A 26,750-nucleotide genomic window follows, 5' to 3' on the forward strand; every position below is an offset into this window, starting at 1 on the left:
TGGGAGGACAGGGCGGGAGGTCAGACCCTTCAGGGCCCAAGCCTTGGGCCAAGGTCTTCCCTGCTGCCCCTGGCTCATCGCTCCCCACCCCCAACTCCAGCTCTCTTAGCGCCAGGATTTCCCAGCCTGTGCCCCGCCCTAACTCCCCAAACTCAGAGGGTCTCCTCTTCCACTGAGCCCTCAGGTGCAGCGGCCAAGCTCAGCAGACCGCCTGGGCTCAAATCCCAACTTGGCAATTTATCAGCTGTGTGATCTGAGGCAACGTTTTGGAACCTTTCTCTGCCTGAACGGCCTTCTTCTAGCCCTTCCCCTCCTATCTGACTTCCTGAACTCTCCCCTCAGCAAGGCCTATACTGCCCACTCTATTTGCAATTGCACAGCCCACCCCCACCCCTCAGCACCCCCAGACTGTTCATCGTGCTTTATTTTGCTCCCTCCCCCGCACACCTTCTGGCTTCCTCTTTACTTATCCCATGTGCTGTCTGTCTGTCCCCTCCCAGGAATGAAAGCTCCGTGGATGGAGGATCTGTCTGTCTGTTTCCCAGCTGCATCTTCATGGCCAGATCGGTGCGTGCCTGGCAGGTGGAGGCCTTCGGCGAGTATTCCTTCAGTGAACAGGCATGATCATAGATAACAGTGTCTACGTCATTGTTTTTGTGAGGCTGAAATGGGTGGATATGTGCAACATACTTAGAACAGGCCCGGCACATGCTAAGTGCTAAATACATGTCAGTTTTTGTTATTATTCACCGACAACAGGGATCCAAAACTCAACTGCCTACAGGAGCCAGCAAGGGGAGGGAGGGAGTGAAACAACTGGATCAGGGAGACAGTAGGGAGTGGTGAGGCCTGTGTCACACATGCAAGGGGTTGCCAGTGTTCAGCTCCATTTGAATGTGGTCATATGGGATTATGGCCCAGTGATTATCCAAGAGAAACCCAGAAATCAGATTTTTAGATGCACTTTCCAAACTTTTAAACGTTGAGAGTCAATTCAAACATTTTAAAAGCATGGTGTCAGCTCGCAGGTTGCCAGTTTGCCCCCAGCCTGATGCCTGGGCTAGCAGACTCCACGTGCTTGGGGGGTGAGTGGATGGATGCATGGGAGGTAGGGAGCTCTGCAAGAGAAGCCTTCACATCCTCATGGTTGGCTCAGCCACGAGCACTGGACACAGGAGGAGCCTGAGCGAGTGTGTTTTGTACCTGACTTCTCATCACCCAAAGGAGAGGTCGACAGTGCCCTGGCTTGGCTGAGCATAATGCTGGAGGGGAGTGCGCCTGGAACCCCAAAATTGCCAAATTGGATGGAAGAGATGTCTCCTCTTTGCTCAGGGCTCATAACAACAAAGAATAAACCCCACAATCTCCAGGCGGTGAGTTAGGGTTTGCACCCTATCACAACAGGCTAATGGCCGGAGTCAGCAGCCCTGCTGCTGGGAAAGCCACCTGCCAGGCCCACCTGCATGCTGCTTAGGAAGGACTGAGAAGTTCAGGCACCAGCAGTGCTGACCATCCCTCTGCCCATGCACCCCCTGTGTTTCCAGAGTGTTTCTCAGGAGGCCTTCATGTTAGGTGTGTGTGTGGTTGCGTGTGTGTGTACTCACTCTTTCCCCCCATTAGTGTGTGAGAGCACATTATTTCTTATTAGAGGCCTGGTGCATGAAATTCATGCATGGGGGGAGGGGGTGTCTCTCAGCCCGGCCTGCACCCTCTCCAATCCGTGACCCTTGGGGGATGTCTGACTGCCGGTTTAGGCCCGGTCCCGCAGGGACCGCTGGCTCCTAACCACTCACCTGCCTGCCTGCCTGCCTGCCTGATCACCCCTAACTGCTCTCCCCCGCCAGCCTGATCACCCCTAACTGCTCCCCTGCTGGCCCCTAACCGCCTCTGCCTCAGCCCCTGCCACCGCGGCTTTATTCAAAAGGATGACCGGAAGATGTCCGGTTGACCAGGTCTAATTAGCATATTATGCTTTTATTAGTATAGATTAGGAGCCCTTTCTCTTGTTCTAGATTTCACTATCCTGTATCAAGGCATTTGTTCTCAAGAGCAGTTAGAAATAGGACAGTCACTGGACTGAAAAACAAACAAAACAAACCCAGGCCATGAAATGAGGCTGAGGCTTCACCCCTGACCTTGGAACCAGGTGTGAGAGGGGATGAGAAGTGCCTCCTGGTCCCAGGCTGTACACACCAAGCCTACAGGTGAGGCCAGGCCGGTGTTACAGGGAGAAACGGAGCTCCCAGGCACACTCTGCCTGCCTGGGTCACAGGGCAGCTAAATGGCAACGCGGGAGGAAAGCCCAGGTTCGCAGGATCCCATCCAGGGCTCTTCTTGAGACATTACCACGGCCCGAGCCGAGGGGGCAAGAAGCTCCATTTCTATAGGTGAGGAGCTGGGGTTGCCATGACAACAGAAGATGTGGACAAGGAAAACAGGGCCCTGGGTTAACACAGAGGTAGCTGGAGCCACACCCTCTCTAGCCCCCGACCTCTCCGCCCTTTCCAAGGGCAAGGAGGAAGGAGCTGGAACCGGTCGGAGGCAGCCTGGCACTGTCCACATTCTTCAGGTTGCTGTGCCCGGAGGGGAGGGACCGCTGGAGGGGACCACAGGCAGCTGTGTTGATGCTGCTGAGAGAGGGGTCATGACCTGGAGGTTTGTTTGAAAACCTGCATAAACATCTTCTATCAGAGGGAGAGTTTATGCTCCTTAGTCAAACAAGTTGTTGGAGATGATGTATTGTGAATGGATTTGTTAAGTCTGAGCTGGGACCATAAACTCTCCCCGAACCCCAAAGACCACTGGGGAGAAGGCTCGTCTCCAGTCAGTCTCCGTGTGTGTCTCCCCTGAGCCTGACCTTGACTGCAAGAAGCAGGCTCTTCCCAGAGGCTGGCCCTGCTCACACCCCAAACCAGGAGCTGTCTTAGCCCCCAGCCCCCACCCCCATTCCTCCCCCTTCCCCTGCTCTGAGCTCAAAGACAAGATGACCTTCCCCCCGGCTTGTTTCATGCACGGTGTTCCCAGGACCTGGAACAGTGTAGTAGGTGCTGAATAATTATGGCACGAAGTGAGGAAGGGATGGATGGATGAGATGAGAAACTATAGCCAGGAGCCCCTTGTGTCTGTAGGGACAAGTCACCAGGAGAGCGGACGAGGCTGAGGCCAGGTGTGTGGGTAGGGCAGCATGCACCTTTGTGGCGGGCCAATGCCCAGGTGCCTCTTGGCCCTCTGCTAAGCCATCAGGAGAAAACTTATCACCGATCCCGGGAGCCTGGAGGAATGCAAAGACCGTTTGTACAAAGGAGAGCGTGGCCGCGCTCCAGGAGGGAGGGTCACCATTGGGACCAGTGTCGCTGGACAGTTTATTTCCCATGGGGGACTCTAAGCGTCTCAAGTGTCCACACAGAGCCGGGGGGAAAAATGGGAGCGCATTTAACTTCCTGAAAACCCTTTATGATAACGCAGAACAATTATAGATAGCAAATGCCTTCAAAATTTAAACCCTTTAAACATTTAATTCTTCAGCATTAATACACACAAATGCTATTACAGGGGGCGGGAAGGGCGCCCCCATAGGGATCGGAGTTTCAACAGTGTTACTTATAAATTATATTACATCGATTTTATTTACCGATCTAGGCAGCCAGAGGGGAAGGATATACAATTCGAAGTAAACACATTCATACCGGGATGAGGAATGCTGGCGGGAGACACAGCTTTGCAACATTAAAAATGTATAAAGTATTTAGCAAAAGTTACAGAAAACAGACCAAACAAGCAAGTTTATTTTGTTAGAAAATTCCACCTTCGTAGGGTTTGTGATGTGCTCGTGTCTGTGAAAGGACGGCCGTGCCCCTCCGCCCCCTCGCCTCCTTCCTGTGGGCAGGGCCCAGATGCAGACTCGGGGGCCCATCACCAAGGGGAGCTGGGGTCCCTTTGAATGTCTGTCCCCGGGTCCACATGGCCGCCCAGAGGCCACGGCTCCCGAGAGCCAGGCTGCTGTATATGACGCTGGAAGGGAGCGTCTCCGTTGACAGATGGGTCCACAGAGGTCCCGGGCCGGGAAGTGACTTCAGGTCACGGGACAAATGAGACAGCAGAGCGGCCAGTCCAGTGCTCTTGCCCCTGGAACCTCTGTAGAGCACCCATGTGCCCAGTAGAGCACCCATGTGCCGGACCCTTTGCATTCACCCTTGCAATCCCATCGGGAATCTCCCTGAAACACAAAGGGTCAGTGTCCCCTGAACAGCGCCCAGAGAGGTCAGAGGTGGTCACAGCCCGTCTCCCTCAGAGGCACCTCCCAGCAGAGGCGCCCGAGAGCCCGGCCCAGTGTCTAGATGGTGAGGGTTAGTCTCACCCCAACCTGCAGCCGCAGGAGTTGGGTCCCTCCCTTCGAGACAGGCCGGACAGAAATAAGACTCCTAGGGGTGGGGTTGGGGTTGGGGATGGGGGTGAAAAGTCCTCCCTGGCAAAATGCAGCCCAGGGCCTCCCAGGGGCGCAGACCTCGGCTCTAGCACGGGAGCCTGTGGCCTCTCGCTGGCCCGGCCTGGGCTCAGGTGTGTTCAGTTTGCTTGGAGAGGGGCCTGGCTGCCTCCCAGGGCGCACCTGTCACTGAGCCGGCCAAGATCAAGACACGTCACCTTGGGGTTCCTACGGAGGAATGCCCTCACTCAATAGCTCACAAAACTTTTGTCGCTTCATTTGTATCTAAATGGAGAAATGCAGGGTGCCCCTCTCGTGAGGAGTTTAGGGAACACCACGCACTACTGCGCTGATGGGACCCAGATTAGCTGTGGCCATGTGCACAGGGTACAGAATTGGGAAGGACTGGTGGGAAGACAGGATGCAGTGACTGCAGAAGGCCTGAGACCTTCTAGAATAATACCCTCGGTTTGCAGATGAAGCAGATCCAGGAAAGGGTGGTGAGGAGCCCAAGGCCAGGTCCTGCCTTCTCATCCATGCTACGCCCATTCGCTCCCCCCTCCCCCTTCCCCCCCCAATGCTCAATGCCAAGGACTGCGCAAGCTGAGCAGACTTGAGGGTCCCCAGGAGAGAGGGGACCTGCTAGTTGAGATGCAAGCTTCAGGGCACAGCAGAAGTGAGAGGCAGCCCAGACCCTGCCCGCAACCTTCTGCATTGTCTAATCCTGACATGAACCAAAAAGGCCAGTGTGAGCCCCCAGAACTACCTGTGGGCACAGCTGGCATTTGGAGAAGGAGCCTCGGGCTGGAAGTAGCCACGCAAACAGGCTGAGTCAACACCACCAACGGACTCAATCACCCAAAGGCTACACAGGGTGACTCCATTTATACAACCTTCTAGAAAAGACAAACTATAAGGTCAGCAAACTAATCCGTGGCTGCCAAGGGCTTGGGGTGGGAGGAGTGGATGGACGCCGGGGCTCTGGGGGAGTTTGCGGAGTGACGGAAATATTGTGTTGATTTTAGAGGTGGTTACAAGGCTGGATGAGTTTGTCAAAATTCACAGAACCAATATACTTCAAAAGGGTGAATTTTACTGTATGTCAATAAACCCCCGTACTGTATATCAAATACCTCAATAAACCTGGAAAAAGAGAAGGCAGTGTGTCCCGTGGGGTGGGAAGGACCAGGGGAGTACGTTGGGGTGCTGGCCAAGTAAGCACGCCGCCATCTGCACTCCACGTAGCATTTGCAAAGTGCGCCCCCTGCCGGCACAGTAACCAGCAGGTCTGCGGGATCCTGTGCAGACGCTCTGCTCCGTGTCAAGGCCTCTCACAGCTGGAAGCAGAATCACTGAACCAAGCAGAGGTCTTTGACTCCTTTGAATTTTATGGCTTGTGTTTCTCAGAAAGGACTTGGGGAAACAAGAGCTTTCTGCACCCATCCACTAACCTAGTCATTGATCGGGTTTCACACAGGGAATGGAAACAAATCCCTGGCTCATGAAATCGGTGGCTTCTGTGGCCTTCAGCGCTGAGCAGAGACGTGCCTCCTGCTGCGGAATCCTCCCGCCCCCAGGGCGCTGGGTAGAGGTAGAGAGGAGGCCCAGGCGCCCCTCGGTAGAACCTCCCTCAGGACAGCCACTCCTGTGTGTGGTTCAGTTGCCAGGGCTTTGCAATACTGATCAAAAACAATAGAAAAAAACGGAGAGGAACCAGTGGCTTTTCCTGGAGGTTGTCATGGCAAGATCGTTTGTGATAGAGAATTTTTTTAAAAAAATCAGTTTTCACAGACAAAACTAAGTGAAGGCAGGTAGAAGGGGCTCACTTGTTTTCAGAAATGAACAATAGAGGCGCTCAAGAAAAACCCAGACTCACTCACTCACCCTTCCGAATAAACCCCGTCAAATCCTCTTACAACCTAAACACCAGAACATAAACGCAAAACAATGACCAGATAGAGTGTGTGCTACCCTGAAGTGCAGTTTTAGATGCTCTAGACTCCACTCTGATCCTGCCTTCACCCAGACTGCGGAGGTGGGGGGTGGGGGTGGGGAGTTGTTGACAAGGACAGGGGGCCTGGACTGTCTGTCGACTCCAGTCCTGCTCTTAATTCAGTATTAATTTCACTGGCCATGCTTAGGCTTCATCCTCTTTGTAAAGTGAGGAGTTATTTAAGACAAAAAAGAAATCTCAGACCTAACCAATTGCTAAGTGGTTAGCACATCAGCCTGTGGACTGAAGTGTCCTGAGTTCGATTCCAGTCAAGGGCATGTACCTTGGTTGCAGGTTCCATCCCTGGCCCTGGTTGGGGCACGTGCGGGAGGCAATCAATCAATGTGTCTCTTTCAATATTTTTCTCTCTCTGTCTCTCCCCGTCCCTTCCTCTTTCTCTAAAAATCAATGAAAAAAAATATCCTCAGGTGAAGATTAATTAACAAAACAGAAAAAAGAAATCTCAGATATTCGAGTTGGATATGGGCTGGGAGTCTAGTGACTAGGGCACTGAGCCTTGTTGCTGTCTATCTCCCACCAAGTGGGTAAATGCCGTATGACGGTAGTTTGTACTATAATTACAGGTTCCCAGGAGTAAAATGTGGCAGGTTAAATGTTCTCATTCTCCAGAAAGGTCAAACTATCTGTCTACATGGGGAATAGAGGGGCGGGCAAGAGTGCCTGGCTTGTCCCAAGGATCTGCTGAATAAATGAATGAATAAATGAATGCAGATCAGCACAACAGACAGTATCCCTGAAAACCCAAGGTCTATAGCGTACCTGTATGTGAACGCCAAGGCCACTAACTTGCAAGAACCCTGGAGAAAAGATGTCTATACACAATCACAGAAAATAAGCCCATACCGTGCCCTCAGATCTTAGCACATCACTTGTCTTCAGCTAAATGCTTGATGAATGAATAAAAGAGGGAAGAAAAACAGAGAAAAAGTAGGTGAAAAAGCTACCGAGACTGAGGTGAGGGGATGAGGAAGAAAGAATCACTTCATCAGACAGACTGGCCCACACGGGGCCAGCTCAGGCTACCCCAGAAGAGGCAGGAGAGAGCTCGCTCTGTCCCGGGGAGGAGCAGAAGACTAGAATCCTCAGAGAGAAGCGAGAAGGCAAACTCACTGAGCATATCCACTCAAAAGATGTGTTCATAACACGGCCATTGGCTTTGAATAGCTGAGTATCATCCACAAATTACTCTGCTCAGCCACAAAGCAGTTCCTACTTGCACCTGTTTTTAATAAAGAAACCGGGAGCGGATACCCTGAAACCGTTGGCTGGTGTCATGGCCCCATCACAGAGCCGGGAGTGGTGCTCCATGCAGTGGACAGATTCAGGTTGGACAAGGCCTTCACACTGAGCTTTCTGGTTGGGATGTTTCCATAAGAGAAGGGACAAAGTTTGGTTGGCTTTAGTATATTCAGCGTCTTTCTACCATAAACTGTGAGAGAGCGGTCTGACTCAATGAAAGAGGTACCGAAAGATTCAAAGATGTTAATACATCATCAGATCTGTAAGACTGAAAGACCAGTGAGTTGTGCTCCTAGAATTCCACGCTCTTGGGAATATATGGATCCTGTAAATCCAAAGTAATCGATGGGGAAGATTAAGTAAGAAAGATGGGTTGGTTCTCAGGGCGCGGATTGCCCCTGGCTAGCTGCACTTCCTCCTTCAGGTCCCTCTCCTTCCTCTGGTCCTTTCGAACTGATTCTCAGGACTTAACATGACGGAGAACATGTTTGCTGGGGTCAGGAAGAGGAGCACATGATGGGCAAGGACCCGACTGCAGCCCTGAAAGCTTCCTACGTCACACGCAGACCAGGTTTTACGAGCCATTGGGAGATGAAGAAAGGGAAGGTGGCACCACCCCCAGGCAGGGCCTGATGCTGGGCTCTGGACTGTGCAGGAGTTGCCGAGAGGCCACGGTGGCGAGACGCTGCCCAGTAGGCGACAACCTACTGTGGCCATGTTAGTCTTCGATGCCTGTACAGTGACCACCACTGACAGGAAGCCATACGAGGGACAGTGGTCCCAGTGCTGCCATATGCAAGCAAGGGGAGCCATCGGGGGGAGGGGGGGTGGTGACAAAGACTTGCCCCAGACTGTCTCCCACGTGGGACTGACCCAGCCCCGTTTAGAGTGTGGAGCGGGGTGGGGATGGGAGGAGGGGCATCTGCAGGTCGGGGGCTGGGGATTCTGGGAGAGACTTTGCAGAGGATGCCTGATCGACTGGGGAACCCGACCAGCACTATGACTGAGGGCTGATTTGCTGATGAGGTAGTTCCATCCTGACCTCTCCAGGCAGGTCAGTCCGGGAAGGCGGCAGTGAGGCCTTCTTCCCAAGACTCTTGATCATGAACGGAGACAGGGAAGAGCCAGGATGTGGACTCCCAGAATGCAACGGGGAAAAAATAAGGAAGGAAGGCTGCAAAGGATTCTGAGTGCGGGCTGTTGAACGCTGCCTTCCGTCCACGACGGCGATCCTGACACTTGGCTTGGAGACAGAGACCTCCCTGGGGACCAGAGGGCCGGCTGGAGGAAGGACCTCGGGGCTTCCAGGGGCACGGGCATGGGACGCAGCTGGCTCTGGGCGGGGAGATGACCCTACGGTGCTCAGCAGGGACCACAAAGTTCCAGCTTCAGTTTGTTCCCGGAACGGCAAGCACAACATGGGAGTTGGGGGTCTTCGGCCTCAGAGACAAGGGCGGGGCTGTGGATCCACCTTCTTGGCCTGGGAACACGGGGACCTCCCAGCGAGGCCGCCAGGCCGCCCTTCTGGAATGGCTGGCTGCAGCCCTCACCCTCCCCTCTCCTCAGTGGGCAGGAGAGTGGGGGGGAGGGCAGCTCCACTTGGCAGCGGGACCCACCACCTCCTCTCCATGGGCCCCCCGGCCCCTCTCCTTGGCAGGACCCCGGGGGCCGCGTGTGCCCGCCTAGATCTCCATGTCCACAGGGCGGATGTTGCCCGTCTTGTGCTCTCTGACCCACAGCTCCCTGTCTTTGGCTGGGTCCACTTTTCGAAGCAGCTGGTCCACAGGCTCAACTGTCTGCAAGGGATGGAGAAGAGAGGACGCTGTCAGGGGCAGCAGCGCCCGGGACACGGCCTCTGAGCCAGGCTGCCCGCCTCTCTGCTGTCACAGCAGCCTCTCGGAGGGTTGGGGGCCCCAGGGGAGGCCCGTGAGGGGCGGACGTGCAGAGGCTGGGAGAGCGGGAGCCGGGACCTCTCGTCCCCCCCTGCTTCTCACTAGAGCACTTGACCCTCCGGACCGCAGGCTGGATGACAGGGCGGAGTGGCTCAATGGCTCCGGGTCTGAGAGCAGTTCCACCCTTCGCTCCCACGGTTACCACCACAGAACAGGGCAAATAACATTGTAACTTTAGATATTCTGCAGAGTTCTAGTTCTTTTATCTTTTTGGTAAGAGATTCACTGGGGCAGGCAATATCGTCGTCAGCTATTTAACTACCATGAGCTTTGACCTGGGGAAACACATGTGCTGTATCCATTCCTGTGTTTGGGATGGGTGCCCATGGGTGGCAGGACACCCTGCAGGCCCGTCCCCAGGCTGCTCACTGCCCATTCAGGTTCATCTGTAGTGACCACTTCACCTGCCACAGAACAGTGGTCCCCCCGGGGCCCTGGGGCCTCCGCCTGGGGCGGGGAACTCACGCTTTGGTTGAACATGTCTGTCTCGTGCCGCAGCTGTGTGTACTGGCACAGGTGCTGCCGGATCATCTCCACCCTCTCCACCTCCAGCCGCTCCAGCTCCTGCACAGGAGGAAACAGACACATGTGACATGTCCTTCCCACCACAAGGGCCCAGACCACCCTCGCACACACGTCGCCGCTGCTTAGGCCGGGTCCCACCTGACCCTTTGGGGTCTGATGAGGAACTCGTCCCACATCTAGCGGTGCAGGTGCGGATGCTGGCACAGCAGCTACTGCCGCCTGGACCCTGCCCTGCTGGGCGGGTGGGTGCTGGAGCGTTACAGGCCTTGCCTAATCGTGCTCATAATAATCTGAAGAGATGGGCTCTGTTCTTGTCTGCATTTTCCAAACAAGGGAATGAACATCCAGAGAGGGAAAGTCACCTGCCCATAGCGACATGGAATTAGGGAGGAGCGAGATTTGAACCCGGACTGCTGTGGTCTGACTCGTGATTCTGCACCAGCGCAGACCCGGCTCCGGTTCCTGGGGGTGGAGAGATGGGACGCATGCGGGGTACCCGTGCCTCCCTGGGCCTCTGTCCTCTGTCCACCCCGAGTGCTGAGGGACAGACCGGAGACCAGGCCGGGGGAGGTAGGGGCTGGGGGTGGGGTGGTCACTGTCAAAGGGAAGAAGAGTGGAAAGGTCTGTCCTTTGGTTTCTAGGTGGTTCCGCATCTTTGGAATTGACGGGCTCAGGCTGTTGTTCTTGCATAACTAGGTCACTGCCCCGGTGATCACCCAGGGAGGGGAAAGTGGGGGCTCCGTTAGGGGATTAACCAGGAGGAAAGCAGGTCACTGCCGGTGCGGACGGGCGTGGCTGTGGCAACGGGGCAACGTGATCAGCAGCTGGCACGATGCTGCTTTCTCCTCTGGCCCAACGACCCGTGTGCCCACGTGCCCACCACATCTCACTGCGGCCAGTGCTGACTGAGGAGGAGGTGCTGCCCCTTCACAGGAAAATCTCGGGTGCCGATCCCTCAGGCCCCTGATCGGGGGCCACCCCCGCTCCTCCTACACAGCGTCCAGCCTCACCCTTCGCCCCCTGCCGGGATCTCCCCTGTAGGAGCTGAAACTCCTCTGCGGGTGAGAGGGTCACGCTTCCTGCAACTTGGCTATTTGTCCTAAAGGGGCCACTGACAACTTGTGGGGGGTTCCTCAGGGCACAGCCAACCCTCCCCCGTGTTTACACAGCTAGGAAGGGCCAGAGCAAGGGTATGGATGAGCCTGGACTCACCCAGAGGCGAGGTCTGGACCCCAATGTGAGCAGACATAATGCCTACTTCCACAGTCACCTCACTCTACCACCCAGGGCGCCCTGAGTGCGGGCACGGAACCGGCATGCTCACACATCTCAGGCACTCACCAGCGTGGTGGTCACCATCTCTTCAAACCACTTGGACTGGGCCTGGTTGTAGAGGTCCACGCAGCGCATGAGGTCATCTCCTGGAAGAGGCCAAGGCCGCCGTCACACCCTGTCTGTCCTTGCTGTGGCTGCCCTCTGCCCCTGCACCCCACAGCCATGCCCTCTCCTCTCCTTGGGTCATGGAGGCCAGCGGAAAGTTGGGGCGGGAGTGAAAAGCAGAAGACAGAGAGGGCAACCCGGCACCACAAGCGACCAGCTTCAGAGCCCGACCGAGCCTGACCCCAGGCACCGAGAAGTCAGGATGGAGGTTTCTCGGTGTGTGGGGTGAAGTGGGGAGGGGGTTACTCCTAGGACCTCCCAACCTATCACCAGCCAAAGACATGCTTCCTCTCTAAAGACGGTAGCTTCACTTCACATCGGAGAGTCCTTTTGGGTTAAAAAATGTCACAAGCAGCTTGGTACTCGTTAAGAGTTAAAGAAGAAAAATTTACAAATTATGTCCGTGTGTGTGTGTGTGTGTGTGTGTGTGTGTGTGTGTACATGCAGCAGGATGCCATGCTGAAATACAAAATAATGTGTCTGCCGGTGTGTGGCTCATCCATGTGCAGTAATGCAGTAATAGCATGGAATCATGCACCGAGCGCTACCCGCCGACCCCAGCACTGCGCTGGCATGGAGACAGAAAGGCGGGGTGGGAGGAGAGGGGCTCTTTCCGTAGCATTTTATTTCATAAGAGCTGAGAAACAGACATCACTTTTCAATCTTGATGCTACTACGCTGTTTTCTGCAGTCACAGGTACCTTTGAAACATTTTGTAATTAGAAAGAAAACAACCTATAAGGTAACTGCAAACATGATGAAGGTACCAGCACCCCAGAACCTTGCTACACAAAACACGGCTCCCAGACCCACAGCGTCATATGCCCTGGGAGCCTGCCAGAATGCAGCTCTCGGATGATGCGACACCTGTTAATCAGAACTGCACTTTCACAAGATGCTCACGTGGTCCACGTGCACCCCCTGAGCGCATGACTTGGTCTATGTGTAGTTCAGATCATCACAGGGTTCCAGGGAGGACGCCATCACGGTCTTTGCTTATGATGGGAAAAACTCGAGCCAGTCAAAGCTCACTAGTTTATGCTTTAAGTCTAGTACTGGGAGTGGATTAGAAGTTATTCCTGTGACGTCACCTTGTCCTTCTGGTGTGAAGGTGAAGGCAAACGTGCACACGACCCAGGGCCTGGCTCCCTTCCACCTGAACTACACCACTAGCTGGGAGATGACCTTGAGTAACAACCAAATCAAGGGCTTTGTTCATTTTGCTCCTGGTCCAAGGTCAAGGACTGGGCCCTTGAGCCCAAGAAAAACAGAACTGGAAGGGAAGAGGTCGATATGTCACTGCAAGTGTGTGCCCACTAAGACCTCTGGCTGCTGATACTATGGCTTGACTGTGTGCTGCTGCTTGTATTGTCCTAAACTTTTTATTTTATTTTATGGGGCTTTAGTTTATAATTTTTAAATATAAATAAGTTATATTTAATGGAAAAATTTCCCAGCAATGTATCTAATAGTCACAAACAGAGAAATAATTTTATTTTATTAAAATGACAATGAAATAAATACTTAGATGACAAAGAAAATAAAAGTCTGATGTACATGAATGGCTGGATAATTGAGTGTATGGGTAATGGAACAGAGCTATCTCTAAGGTATACCAGTTAAAATATAACTTCAGAACATAGAGTATATGACCTAACGTGTAGACATTTAAATATAAACATTATAAACACTGAAAACATTAAAAAACTAGGAAGTATTGATGGTGATTAATTTGGCAAATTAAGATTTTATATTCTTATGTGCTGATTAGATTTTTCCCCAAGCAAAGATATTGATTTTATAATGTAATTTTATTTAATAACTGATTACATGAATTTAAATATGCCTTTCCTTGCCCGAGCTTTCCCTGCCCAATCACAGTAAGCATATAATGCCTTCTATTTCTGGGTATGTTTCTATTATTTGTTATTGACCTATTTTACACCATCTTATTTCAAAATGTCCATGGCTGCTTCGTTCCACAATGAGTATGAGGTTTACCAGAAGCTGAGTGGAAGGGACCTAGAGTCTAGGAGGTCCTAGACCAGTGATGGCGAACCTATGACATGTGAACTCATTTTTTTGGTTGATTTTTCTTTGTTAAATGGCATTTAAATATATAAAATAAATATCAAAAATGTAAGTCTTTGTTTTACTATGGTTGCAAATATCAAAAAATTTCTGTATGTGACACGGCACCAGGGTTAAGTTAGGGTTTTTCAAAATGCTGACCTGCCGAGCTCAAAAGGTTCGCCATCACTGCCCTAGACCATCTGATCTGAACCCTAACCCTACGTCACACCTTCTGGCCTCAGAAAGCACCACGCCCTGTCCTTGCACGCAGTGAAACTTCTTTAAAGGAATATCTGGTAAGTTTTCACTGGTTCTATCTGGCTTTTCTCCCCCCTCCTTGGGCATTAGCTCATTTTTACCACTAGGTGGAAGCAGAGACCAATGCACTGGAAGCATCTTTCAGGGAGAATCTGAAACGTGGTTATTTCATGAAAGTGTCAGCTGCTGACTGGGGCGGGCGCCCATCTCCATAGGTGAGCCTCGGGAGCATCCCTCCCTGCTGGGGTGCAGTCTGTACTTCCAGGGGCTCCCCGCAGTGACAGGGCCCCACAGTTCCGGGCCATGGAGGAGTAACCACTTCCCGGTCAGACAGCCAGGCCTGGAGACAGCCTTGCCCGCTCCCACGTCACAGCCCCCGGCCCCCATCCCGTGGGGACGCACCTTCCGGGCATCCCTCCCCCAGCTCCCCCTGCTGGGCCTCCCCCACCAGGTGCCCACAGCTGGGCGTGGCCCACTCACCGGCCTGCGTGGACTTCCTCCGGGCCTTCTTGATGTCCTCCTCCGTCTTGTTGCTCAGCTTGATCTCCAGCTGCTGGGTCTTCATCTCCAGGTCCCTCTGCCGCTCCGTGAGCGCTTTCCGGGCCTGGGGGCCAAGGACGCGGAAGGGCTGCTCACGGGGCTCAGAGCCAGGAGGGGCCCGCGGTCGCGTGGACAGCCTCCCCGTTTCTACATGAGTCCTTTCTTTTCCCTGTTCGTGTGGATGATGCCATCATGGCCCTAGGAGACTCAGCTAGACTAGCATCACTGGGCCGCCCAGGCACTGTGCTGAGCCTGCGACCCTCTCTCTCATCCCGTCTCTCACTGCACTTGGCCTACAGCAAGGCTCAGGCCAGGTCTGATGGAGGGTGTGCACTTGCAGACAGCCCTAAAATCACAGCCGGGGGGGGGGGGGGCAAGCACACGGTCATCCACGTCACGTCCAGCAGTGCTTAGTCAGGGTCAGGATGGGTCCTTGGGGGCAGCAGCTGGCCGTCTAGGGTGCCTGCAGCCATGCGCTCCCCTTTCTCCCGCACCCTAAGTCCTGTGGTCAGCGCCCGGGACAGCTCCCTTCCCCTCTAGGGACCATCAGCAGCTGCCACCAGCTTAGCCCTCATAGGCTTCTGGGAGGGGGTGATTCCGTCAGGAGAGAATCTGCCAGGCGAGGCCCAGACAAAGGGGCATGCGTGGACCAGCAGCACGTCCAGGCTCCATGTCCCAGGAGACCATGGCTGTATGTACCCCATCTCAGGGACCGGGTGGAGCCCACTGACTTCCCACTGCAGGTGCAGCCTCGCCTGCTTCCACCGGCCCTCTGGGCAGTGCCATGGGGAAGAGCGCCCATCTGCTCTTTGGGGGGAGGCAGGTTCCTCAGGTGTGGGCTAGGGACCCCCCCACCCCCCTCACCTACCCTGCTCAACCCACCCTCTTCCAGGAGGTCCCCCTCCCACCAGCCCGGCATCCCGGGCCCTTCACCTTCTCCACTGCGGCGTAGCGGCTGGCAAGCTGCTTGCGGAGGTCGGCGATGTGGTGGTCACACTTTTTCATGTCTTTCTTGAAGTTCTCCCGGAAGTTCATCAGGGGCTTCTCCACCTCGCTGTGAAGCTGTGGAGGAGAGAGGGGCACACTCAGGACCCCGGGCACCAGCTGCAAGCAAGCGCTGGGCGAGGGCAGCTCCCACCCCCACAGTGAGGGGGGGCCTGGGCGGTGGCCTGGCCCTCTGAGTACAACTGAGTGTCCACTAATGAGGTGGAGGTTTAGGAAGTCGCCTCAGCTGGCCAGGCCCCGGTTCACTGCTGGATGGACAGGCTGGTGTCCGGAGCGTCCCGAGTCCCTTGGTGGTCACCTCCTCCCCCTCTGAGCTCCCACAGCTCCTGGGAGGGCCCTGACCTTCCAAGCTGGAAGCTTTCTGGGGGCAAAACCATGCCACCATGGTGTGCCCAGGCACCCGTCACTGGCATGGATGCCATTCTTGGGCGCCGCAGGGCAGCTCTGTTCACCGAACACCTGCTCTGTGCCCGTGCGAGCCTGCGAAGGTGATCTGGACGTGGTGCAAAGCTCCAAGAACCGATGGTGGGAGCCAGCGAGGCCGGTGGGGGCTCACAGGGCCCCCTCTGCCCTGTACCTGGGGGGGGGGGCTGCTCATCTCACTGGTCTGCATGGAGACGGCACCTCCCATCCCAGCACAGGGAATGGCCTCGCCGGCCGGAGGCCAGAGAAAGAGGTTTATGCTCTGAGGGGAGTGGGGGGTCTTTTTCAAGCATTTTCCTTCTCTTTGATTCCTTCCCTCGATCCCACTCCTTTTTGAAGAATTTTTACTTCCACCTTTTTTTTTGGTGTGAACATGAGAAGCATTTGATGAGAAAATAGGTAAATGCGGAGCTGCTGCCCAGCCAGGTGAGCAGCCTAGAGCAAGCATGTCGAACCCGCGCCCGGCAGGCTGCATCCTGCCCACAACGAGTATTTTTGTGGCCCAGCCAATATAACGATATGTCAGAAACGTTCTGATAAAAATTTCCTAACTTAATTTTTATAATATCCTGTTATACATATTAATAACGAACTACAACGTTCGCTAATGACTGATTACTATCATCGTGTTGCATTCATTTCCCTTACGCGCCTTATGCACAGGTGCACCATTTCTCTCCACTAATACTAGCAGCGAATATTTTAGCAGCCGATGGCCACATCATTAGTCTTGGACTGACTTGTTTGGTGTGCGCAACAGGAAATATTTCGCTTTCGAAGAACAAGAAAATTAGGTTTATTTGCGTTATGCTTATTAATTTGTGCGGTTATTCAGTGTCTGGTAAGTTAATGTTTAAGAAAAAATATTAATTTTTATTAAAATGTCCTATTATTTTATGTAGTGACTCATTTATTTCAGCCCTTTGTATTCAGCATGTCTCTATCGAAATAAACCTACGTTTCTATGAAAATTGAAGCTTTTGTTTTTTTTGCGGCCCACATACACTTACACCTTGTTTATTTGGCCCGTGTTAGCCTTTGAGGTTGACATGCTTGGCCTAGAGCCTTGCTGAGTCAGCCTCTCCGAGCCCCACCCGTCAGCCTCCTGTGCCCTCCTGGCCCGGCCTTCCAGGGCCCCGGGGCCTTGACCTGCCCCAGAAACGCCTCTGACAGGCACAGCTGAGCCTCCCTGTCAAAGGAACACACACACACACACACACACACACACACACACACACACCCGGCTCTGGGATTCCGGGATTTCTCTCCTCCTCCTCACCAGGCTCCAGGTACATGAACTTTTTCCGCTGGTGACCTCAAGGGCTTCTGTGCCTTTAGTTCTACACAACTGGTCACACGTGACTGAGTCCAAGAGGCCAGGAGCCTGGCTGGCTTGGCCACCACGGTGAATGGATTCAGCTGGAGCTGGTGCGGAGCCAGTGCCCCTTCACTTCTTGGGGAAATGACAAAACCCTCAGGGCCCAGTGGCCTGCGTGACAGCAGCTGTTCTTGGATGACCTTCGAAGGCTAGCAGGGAGCGGGCAGCCACGTGCCCCTCGCTCCTGGTGCTGGTGGTAAGTATCTGCTGGTATTCTTCTAATCCCCACCCCATTTCCTTGTGTAGGAAACACCCCGCCTGGTGGCAGTTTGCGAGATGCTGCAGTGTGACAGCTACGGAGGAAGGCAGACCCATTCCCACACAGGTGAGGCCTTTGCTGCAGTGGAGCTCATACCTCAGCTGCCATGGCAACCTGCTCCGCATTGGGGCTGGGAGGGCTCCCTGGGCCTGCAGCCTCAGTGCCTGGAGCGTCCCGAGTCCCTCAGTGGGGTCTCTTTCTGAGGAGGTGGGGGGGTTGATTTCTAGAGGTCAGTGCGCCCAGGAGTGACCTGGAGGGACATTCCACATGGCATCTGGGCACACAATGCTGTAGCTGGCAGAGGGACCCAATCCCACTGCGCCGACCTCTGTGTTTTCAGTACTTGTAAAGTACGTAATTCTTCCTTAAGAAAAAGAAAACTTGGCCGCGTGCCTTTCATACTCATTTTTAACTATAAGCATCTCTGTCACTGTGAGTCGAGTCCTCAGGAGTGTGTCCTAGTGAAGTCGGGGTGGGCCCGTCTGGGATGGGACAGGCTGCCGATCCACTCGGGTCTTATGCCTGCTGGGAACTCCTCACTCCAGTCCCCTTCCCCCGCTTCCTCCTCACACAGGGGAGAGCAAGAGAAACCACGAGGTGCAGACCACAGCAGAGACGGTCTGTCCGGCGTTTTCCGAACGGCGGGCAGCTGGGCGCAGTGAAATGAGGTGAGTGGGTCCGGACCAGCTCCTGGTGGGAAGGGCCAGCCTCCAGGGAGATGTCAGAGAGCACGGCAGGCGGGAGGAGTGCGTTTCATGAAGCGTGTGTGTGCACGCTGGGTGCAGAGGCCGTGTGCTGCGGGGGCCGTGGAGATGTATCCCAGTGGTTCCCCCCAAATAGGTTTCAAATGGAAAATGGGGGCTTGGAGATGCCGAGTGCCCCGCCCAGGGTCAGAGGCGGGTAGCGGCAGCGCTGACGGAAACTCCAGCCTCCGCTCCCACTCTGCCCCCAGCCTCTGACGGGTGCCCGGCGCCTCATCCATGGTTAGACCGTCTCCCATCACAAGGGACAGGTCTAGTCTCCTCCAGCAGAGCCAGGTGTAGCTTCCTGTGTACACGGCCATCGGTCCTTAGCAGCCTGTTGCTGGTAGCAATGGCTGCAGCCAGCAGACAGAAAAGCCTGGGAGATGGCCTAACAAAACTGCATTTCTTACAGGGCTCTTCCGCTGACACAGAGCAGTGGGGTTTCAGTGAGCCTTCTGGAGCAGAGGTTAAATGGGTTTGGGGCATGTGGAGCCATATTATCCATGGCAAACAGTGAATGCTTGGCGCTCTCTTCTTTGTAGAGAACAGCATCACAACGCTGGCGGCTAACGCGGCTGCCTAAGGCCACCGACACTGCCCGGCCAGCAGCAGCAGCAGTTCTCAGAGAAAATACTACAGATGCTTTCCATCGGCGACGTCCTGGGCATCAGGAGGGCCGGCCCACCACCCAGAGAGCCCCTGAGAGAGGGCAGTGTGCTCCTCAGGGTCAGTGTGCTCCGAGGTCAGCACCCCATTCACCCCGTCCTCTCCATCCTGCTCCATCGCGGCCCCCTACGCTGTGTGGCCGCAGGCTCCGCTTAACCTCTCTGCCCCTTCTCACGTGTGAGGTGGAGATGCCGTCCTGCCGGGTGGCTGATAAGACTGAGGTGAGTTCTATCCCGCACGAACCATCGAGAACACTGTATGACTGTGATTCTGCGACATAATAATATATACGTCAGGTCTCGTCCTCGGCTCCTGGCCGGAGCGCCTCCCCTTTGTAATTTCCTCGGTGATCATGGTGCTGGAAGCATCTTCTGTTCGAACAGTTGGTCGCTGACCTGGGCTGAGCCTGGTTCCCATCACAGAGCTCCTGAGTCCCTTGCCATTTCCTGGGTGACAGGAGCCTCTTTTGTCCTAAGGAGGGGACCCTGGGTGGGCTCCTGCCTAGCTTCTGGAGGGCTGGTCACCAGAAAGACCAAGTCATGATTTTAGCCGCAGGCCCAGCCGCTGGGGAGAGGAGAGAAGCTGGAGATAAATCGATGGTGCCCACGTGACGAAGCCGCCATAAAAGCTGTCAATCACAGCGTTCAGAGAGCTTCGGGTTGGGAACTCAGCATGTGTCAAGAAGGTGACATTCCACAGGGACAGGAGCCCCAGGCTCAGGACCCCCCCAGACCTCACCCTAGGGCCTAGGCACCTCTCCACACGGCTGTTCATCTGTATCATCCATCACATCCTTTAACGTATAATACCCTGGGAAACCTTGGTAAGTGGTTCCTGCATTCTGGGAGCCATTCTAGTGAGTTATCACACCTGAGCAGGGGCCGTGAGAACCCCCAATTTGTAGCCTAGTCAACAGAAGTGTGGGTAACCCAGGGACCCGCTGCTTGCAACTGCCCTCTGAAGTGGGGGCAGTGTTGTGGGGCTGAGCCCTGACCCTGTGGGACCCATGTTACCTCCACAGACAGTGTCCGCACTGAGTGATATTGTAGGACACCCTGCTGTGAAGGAACTGGCCAGTGTGGGAAAAAGCACTTGGTGGCAGAAGTGGTGGTGTGAGCAGCAGTGGGAAAAGGAAATAGCAGAGGAAAACAGGGCACAGGAGAATGTTTGGTCTGTGAACATTCCAGAACCGGGGTCCTGCTGAGGGGAAGTAAGTGCCACAGGTCCCGGGATCCAGCAGGAGCCCTTTCAGAAGCTCAGGCGACCGGCTCCCAGCCCGCCCAGCCCAAGGGCAGCCTTCCCACCCACCTCCCCAGCCAACGGCAGGTTCACGTACGGGAACAGAGCTGCTGGGGCCAGGACAGCAGGGAGACCCGGAGGGAGCACCTCCCAGGATCTGCAGCTTAGAAAGAACTCGCTGCCTTGTCTGCACGGCAGGAAGGAGCCTAATTCGCTGAGCTCCCTCCTTGCCCAGCTGGAGGGGCGACTTCCGGTGCAGGGGCTGGTGCCTGGGTGAGTGAGCTATTGTTCGCCGAGCATTCTCACATCTGGGTGGCAGCTCACTCCTGGGCACTCCTACCCTTCACAGCAGGAGCTGGAAATAGCACTGGTTTTCCCTTCCACTCAGCTCTGTACACAGCTCCTCCACGTGCCTCACATCTGAGTCATTCATTCTGCCCTGTGTGCGGGGCACCACCACGAAGGGGTGGGGCGGCCCGTGCTGGCTCCGAGTGCTGCATGTGTAGGAATTTTATAGGCTGGTTGCTCCAGACAGCCAGTATTAAAAACTGTGATCTAAATTCAAAATTAATCAATTACATTAAAAACAAGTGTACTCAATACTCAGCACGTATCACTTCCTAACTGCATCTCGCTGTCCTCCATGGTCTCAGGGCTAGTTCTGATCACTCACTATTGCACTGGGATGGCGGAAACATCGTCCTGGGATGTGCTTCTGCCCATCCCCAGCCCTGATGTGTACATCACAGACCCTGTGCTTCTGCCCATCCCCAGCCCTGACGTGTACATCACAGACCCTGTGCTACTACTGCCCATCCCCCAGCCCTGGACGTGTACATCACAGACCCTGGTCCAGGGCTGAGCTACTGCCCATCTCCCAGCCCTGGACGTGTACATCACAGACCCTGGTCCAGGGCTGAGCTACCAGCCCTGGATGTGTACACCACAGGTCCTGGTCCAGGGCTGTGCTACTGCCCATCCCCCAGCCCTGATGTGTGTGTCACAGACCCTGGTCCAGGGCTGTGCTCCTGTGGTCTCTTCGGAACCCCTGACATTTACAGCATAGAAACTGGCAACACCACACACAGGAGAGGCGGCTGTTCACAGCCTAGCAGCACACCACAGTGTAAGACCAGCCCAGAGAGGCCGCGGGGAGGGGTTACCTTGGCCGAGAACTTGAGGTGGACTTCTGCCTCGTCCGCCAGGCTCTTCTTCACCTGCGCCCACGCCTCTCCCAGGGAGCTGCAACACGAAGCAGACTGTCAGACTTGGGGGGAGCCGCAGTGACCCGATGGCGGAGACCCCGTAGACCAGGCTGGCGTGAGGCAGAGGCCAGGCAGGCACAAAACACACTTGGGCACTGATTCAACCCGAGCCCCCCAAACCGAGCCCAGGAGCTGAGAGAGCAGGCTGTAGCAGACTGGGAAATAGCCAGAAACCCAGAGAACTGGGGGAGCTGCACAAAAGTGGGGTGCAGCAGCAGGGGGGGCCTCCAAGGCTGGCCAGCTGCTCTCCCCATGCCTTCCCATCACCCCTCCCTGGTTTGTTGACGAGGCACAGGCACCTGCTGGGAAGTTACAGAGGGAGGACAGGTGCCCCTCAGGGAACAGTCCTGCTCAAATGGAAGGTACCACACAGCGCTCCCTGCATGCAGGCAAACCCCGGACAGCCTGGCTTCCAGCGGGGCAGAGGGGGACCCTCTGGGTCTAGGGAGCTCCTAGGGACGCCCACAGGCAGACGGCTCTCCATTGGCAGCACAGGAGTGTGGCTCCGGCCGGTCCTGAGCCTGCACGTGAGGCCTGGTGCTGCACACAGCTTCACTGGAGAACGCAGAGGCCTCTCTGCTCTGTCACTTCCCACACCAAGATGCTCCAAGTAGAAGCAACTTCCCGAAGTCCCCAAGACCCTGCAATGCAGGCCCCAGGCTACACTCTGGTAATTTGCAACTCTTTAACCCTGGGACCTCTACACCCAGCCTAAACCCAGCCAGTAAACCCAGGCTGACTTCCTTCCATCCAAAGGCCACTTCCTCGGGAGAATTCCTTAAACTCGAGTGGCAAAAGCTGACTAACAGACATCGTGCTGCGCGGCCTCTGGGTTTGCAGTGGAGAAGCCAGCAGCTGAGAGCTACCCAACACATCATAACGGGCCCCTCTGGTTCAGCCCAGGCCTGTCTGGCTGTGGTGCTGCCTCAGGCTGAGGTGGGTGTTCATGGGAAATGACTGAGTTTATCTAGGAGCCTGGAAGCAAAGAAAGGTCCCCTTGAGTGACCCCGGCTAGGGAGCCCACCAGAGACGAGATGGAGAAATGGGCAACCCACACTGCAGACATTTCTCTCTGCCTCACGGGTCTGAGCTCCAGGGAGCTGTGGGGGCAGCTCTGGGTGGCGGCTCCTCACCTGACCCGGGAGGCGGGTAGGGAGTCCTGGGCCGGGGATAGAGGGGGTGGAAGCAGACCTGGTGGTCAGACAGATATGGGAAAAGAATACCAGGCCCAGAAACAGACTCAGATGCGGGGGACTGATGTGCCACAAGAATGTCTAATTATCTCAAGGGAGGAGGGACAGCCTTTTAACAAACGGTGCAGAGACCACTGTACAACCACAGGGGACACAAGGCCTCTAGACCCTGACCTCATGCCATACGGATGGATTCTCTCAGGCTGCATCACAGACCTGGGGTGAACGTCAGCACTCTACCAGCTACGGAAGCAGCCCCGGGAGAAGTGGGAGCTCATATCGAGGCTGACGGGAGGGTTTCGGCCCTGCAGCTGAGCTGCATGTGAGCCTGCGGACGGTGAAACGAGCCCACAAGCCGAAAGGCGTGGGCAGCCCTGAGGACGTGCACGCCCCCCACCAGCAGGGCACGTGGTCAGTCACTGGCGCGGCGGCAGCTGCAGTGGCCTGAGCGTGTCATCCGAGGCCACTGGGAGGGCAGGAGGAAGCACAGTGTCCGGATCAGGCCCAGGCTGTGTGGCTCAGTGGTTTCACACTGACCCATGAACTAAGAGGTCGCTGGTTCAATTCCGGGTCAGACTGTCCCCACCTCCAGGCTGGGCATTCACAGGTGGGAGGATGTCACTCTAAACATCAATTGGTCTGTCTGAGCTAATACATGCCCCATGCACCGACCCCCGCTCCCCCCCCCCAATATCCCAGGGCCCCTGGGGCCACGTCACCATTTCAAATAAAGCAATTAGAAATTTCCTCATTTGAAGAGAAATTTTTCATCTGATAGGTGGTTAATGAAAAAACTAAATTCTGAGATATACGCCCGTTCCAATATGCAGTCTGAGGCCTTCCACGTCAAAATGCACGGTGCTGTCACAACGCTCAAGCAGAAAACAGCCCCATCCCACTTCCTCTCCACGCGGGAGAGAAAGGCTGCAGGCAGGACGAACAACCGGCCCTGGCTCCTCGCCGGGCGCACATATGCTGGGGCATCTGATTTGGACACAGCGCTCGAGTGGCCAAGGCAGCTCGAGCCTCCCCCTGGGCAGGCACCTCCCTAGGCTGCCCAGATCTCTAGGCTCCAGCACTGAGCTTTGGAAGGTTCTATGTGGACTGGGCTCACGTCCAAAGCTGTGTGTGAGCAAAACAGCGTCGCGGCACTGTGAGCAGGGCCCACGGGCCCATCCCCCCGCAGCGCCTGCTGGAAGGAGTGTGCGCGGGGTTAGCCTGTGTGCAAAGCCAGGTGCTCGTGGCCACGCTGGAGGCGAGCAGCGCCGATGCACGCATGTGAGCGTGTGCCGAGTTCCCCCGTCTGTAGGTGCGTGTGTGCACAGCATGGCGGTGCAGGCCCGACGCCTTCAGCTGGGAGCATATGCTGTGCGTGCGGGCAGGACTGAGTGTCCTCGGCAGCAGCCCAGGCCGAGGAGGTAGAGGCGGGAAGATGCGGGGCAGCACTGTAGTCACAGGGTATGGAGATGCCTGGAAAGGCCCCTGGCCTGGCCAGTGGGGCGGCTCCTCCACGCTCCTCCTTCCTGCCCTCATCTCAGGCCCAGTGCACGGAGCAGAGGGGGCCGGAGGGCACCTCATTTATGTCCGTGGGAGAGACACCAGCCTTGCAGGGCTGTCCTGTGGCCTGTGGCTGGCGGTCGGTGAAAACCATCCGGAGGCGGCCTGCTGGCTGCACAGCGGGCCCAAGCAGAGGCCTTGATCAAAGCCACATGTGGTTGGCAAAGCCCTGCCGCTGAGGGATTTCAAGCCAGGCAGGCAGGGCTGGACTCGCTTAACACTGCAGCTCGCTGACGGCCGCAGCATCCGCTGCCTTCCTCTGGGGCTCGCTTCCTCTCAGGAGGGAGTCAGACACTGCCCTGGAGGGAGGTCCCACCAGACAGAAGACTCCAGGGACCTTCAACGCTAACTTCCTGAGCCATTGTTTTTATTATTGGGATGAAATTTCATTCGGAAGGATCGCACTTAGCCCAGTCACCCTGTTGTGCAACCACCACGTCTAGCTATTCCGAACCATTTTCATCACCCTGCTATGGACTGAATGCTGGTGCCCCCTAGGTTATGATGTTGAAGGCCTAACCCTGAGTGCGACTGTGAGTTGGGGATGGATCCTCCGTAACAGAAACTGAGGTTACATGAGGTCATATGGGTGGGGCCCTGATCAGATGGGATTAGTGTCCTTATAAGAAGAGACACTGAGAACTCGCTCTCTCTCCTCACTGCGAAAGGCCACAGCAAAAAGGCGGCCGCCTGCAAAGAGGGGAGCTCTCACCAGACACCAACCTACTGCCTCCAGAACTGTGATAAGTTAAATTTCTGCTGTTTTAAGCCAGTTTTAAGCCTATTTTTTACTGTTACAGCAACCCACAGAGATGAATACACACCCTCCACCAGAGGAAACCCCGTGCTCATTAAGCAGTTACTCTCCATTCCCTTTTTTCCATAAACTCTGACAACCACCATTCTGTCTTACGAATTTGTCTGTCCTGGACATTTCACATAAATGGAATCATATGCAACCCCTGTGTCTTGCTTCTTGCACTTCATCCACATAGTAGTATGGGTCAGTTCTTCATTCATTTTTATGGCTGAATAATCCCACCCTATAGCCATATATCCAACGTGGACATAACTAATTTGTCCGTCCATTCATCCCTTGATGGACATTTGGGTTGTTGCTAACTTTTGGCTACTGTGAAGTGGGTGCTATGGACATTCGTGTGCATGTGTTTGTTTGAGTAGCTGCTTTCAGTTCTTTTGGGTCTAAGCCTGTGAGGGGAACTGCGGGGTCACAGTAATTCCAGGCTTAGTTTTCTGAGGCACTGCAAGCTGTGTTTCTACAGTGGCTGCACAGTTACATTCCCACCTGCAGGCCCAAACGCTCTGTAACAAGGCAGAGCAGAGAAGGCGCCGTCTTCCTCCCACCAGGGATCCCTCTGTGGCTGGGAGTGTGGGCTGAGTCTCCCCAGCCCAGGACCCACCCAAGGAGGTCTGGACTGTCGCAGCTGGAAGGGGAGGGGGGCCTGGGCCTCAGGCCCACAGGGGAGAATTCTAAACAAGCAGCCAGGTGCGGAATCCTCTCACACCCAGGTTCCTACCAGCCTGCCCTCAGAAAGGGAAGCAGGTGCGGCATCTGGGGGCTGATGGCCAGCTACCAGGGGCCAGGGCCGAGGGGGTCCAGCATACGGCAGGAGGCCCTTGGCCACGAGAGAGAAAACAATGTGGAAGTGCTAGCCTTGAGCATGCATGCCCACACCTGGGTCACAGGTGCCCACCTTGAGCATGCATGCCCACACCTGGGTCACGGTACCCACCTTGAGCATGCATGCCCACACCTGGGTCACGAGTGCCCACCTTGAGCATGCATGCCCACACCTGGGTCACAGGTGCCCACCTTGAGCATGCATGCCCACTGTGAGCCAGGCCTACCCACTTGAGCATGCATGCCCACTGTGAGCCAGGCCTATGGAGACTTCCCCACCAATGGGCCCATGGCAATAATCAGTGATCAGTGTAAAAGGGACTCCCTCCCCCATCGCCCCCCCCCGCCCGAGTGTCTCCTCTTCCTCCCACTCCCATCGCTGTCCTCCCCACTCACCCTTCCTCCTGTGCGGCCAAGGAGTTCTGAGAGAGCTTAGCTAAGTTCTTCGCATATTCTTCTTCAATCTTTATCCTGCAAGAGGAGAAAACCCAACAGGTCAGCTCCCCAGTGCTAGTTGGTGGGTCCAATCTACAGCCCTGCTGCTTAATAACCGTGTAAAGGAACCCACTAGACCATATGCTCTGAGAGTGCGTGGCTCTTGTCTGTCTGGCACACAGTAGGTGCTTTGTAAATTATCTGTTGAATGAATGAATGCGCAAAATTGTCTGAACCTCCCTGTCTGTTCATCTGCAAAATGGGCTATTCCCAGCTGTCTACCGGGTTGTGAAGATGCAAAGCTGTCATCTGCACAGATCCTGACACGGGGCTGGACACATGGAGACCCTTAAACGGATGAATGTAACTCATGATGGACCACCGTGCTGGATGCCCAGTGCTGTCCTTCCCCTGCCAGCCCCAGAGTTCTGGGTTTAGACCCTCCAGGGTGGCACCGGCCCCTCAGAAGCAGAATAGAACT

The 26,750-nt window shown here is 55.3% G+C and overlaps 1 protein-coding gene across 7 annotated transcripts in view; it reads right to left on the bottom strand.

The window, feature by feature from the left end:
* Positions 1 to 5,496: 5,496 nt before the first annotated feature.
* Positions 5,497 to 26,750, bottom strand: part of GAS7 (growth arrest specific 7) — a 202,546-nt gene continuing 181,292 nt past the window's right edge. For all 7 annotated transcript variants that reach the window (XM_006099724.3, XM_023763358.1, XM_023763360.1 and 4 more), the window contains 7 exons: positions 26,231 to 26,305; positions 21,341 to 21,419; positions 15,398 to 15,526; positions 14,405 to 14,528; positions 11,495 to 11,574; positions 10,094 to 10,192; positions 5,497 to 9,472 (listed from right to left, as the gene is read on the bottom strand). In XM_006099724.3, the coding sequence (XP_006099786.1) occupies positions 9,359 to 9,472; positions 10,094 to 10,192; positions 11,495 to 11,574; positions 14,405 to 14,528; positions 15,398 to 15,526; positions 21,341 to 21,419; positions 26,231 to 26,305 (700 nt within the window). In that variant the 3' untranslated portion in view covers positions 5,497 to 9,358. The remainder of the gene's footprint in view (positions 9,473 to 10,093; positions 10,193 to 11,494; positions 11,575 to 14,404; positions 14,529 to 15,397; positions 15,527 to 21,340; positions 21,420 to 26,230; positions 26,306 to 26,750) is intronic.

Source organism: Myotis lucifugus, unplaced genomic scaffold, assembly GCF_000147115.1.
Source record: "Myotis lucifugus unplaced genomic scaffold, Myoluc2.0 scaffold_282, whole genome shotgun sequence".
Classification (NCBI taxonomy): Eukaryota; Metazoa; Chordata; class Mammalia; order Chiroptera; family Vespertilionidae; genus Myotis; species Myotis lucifugus.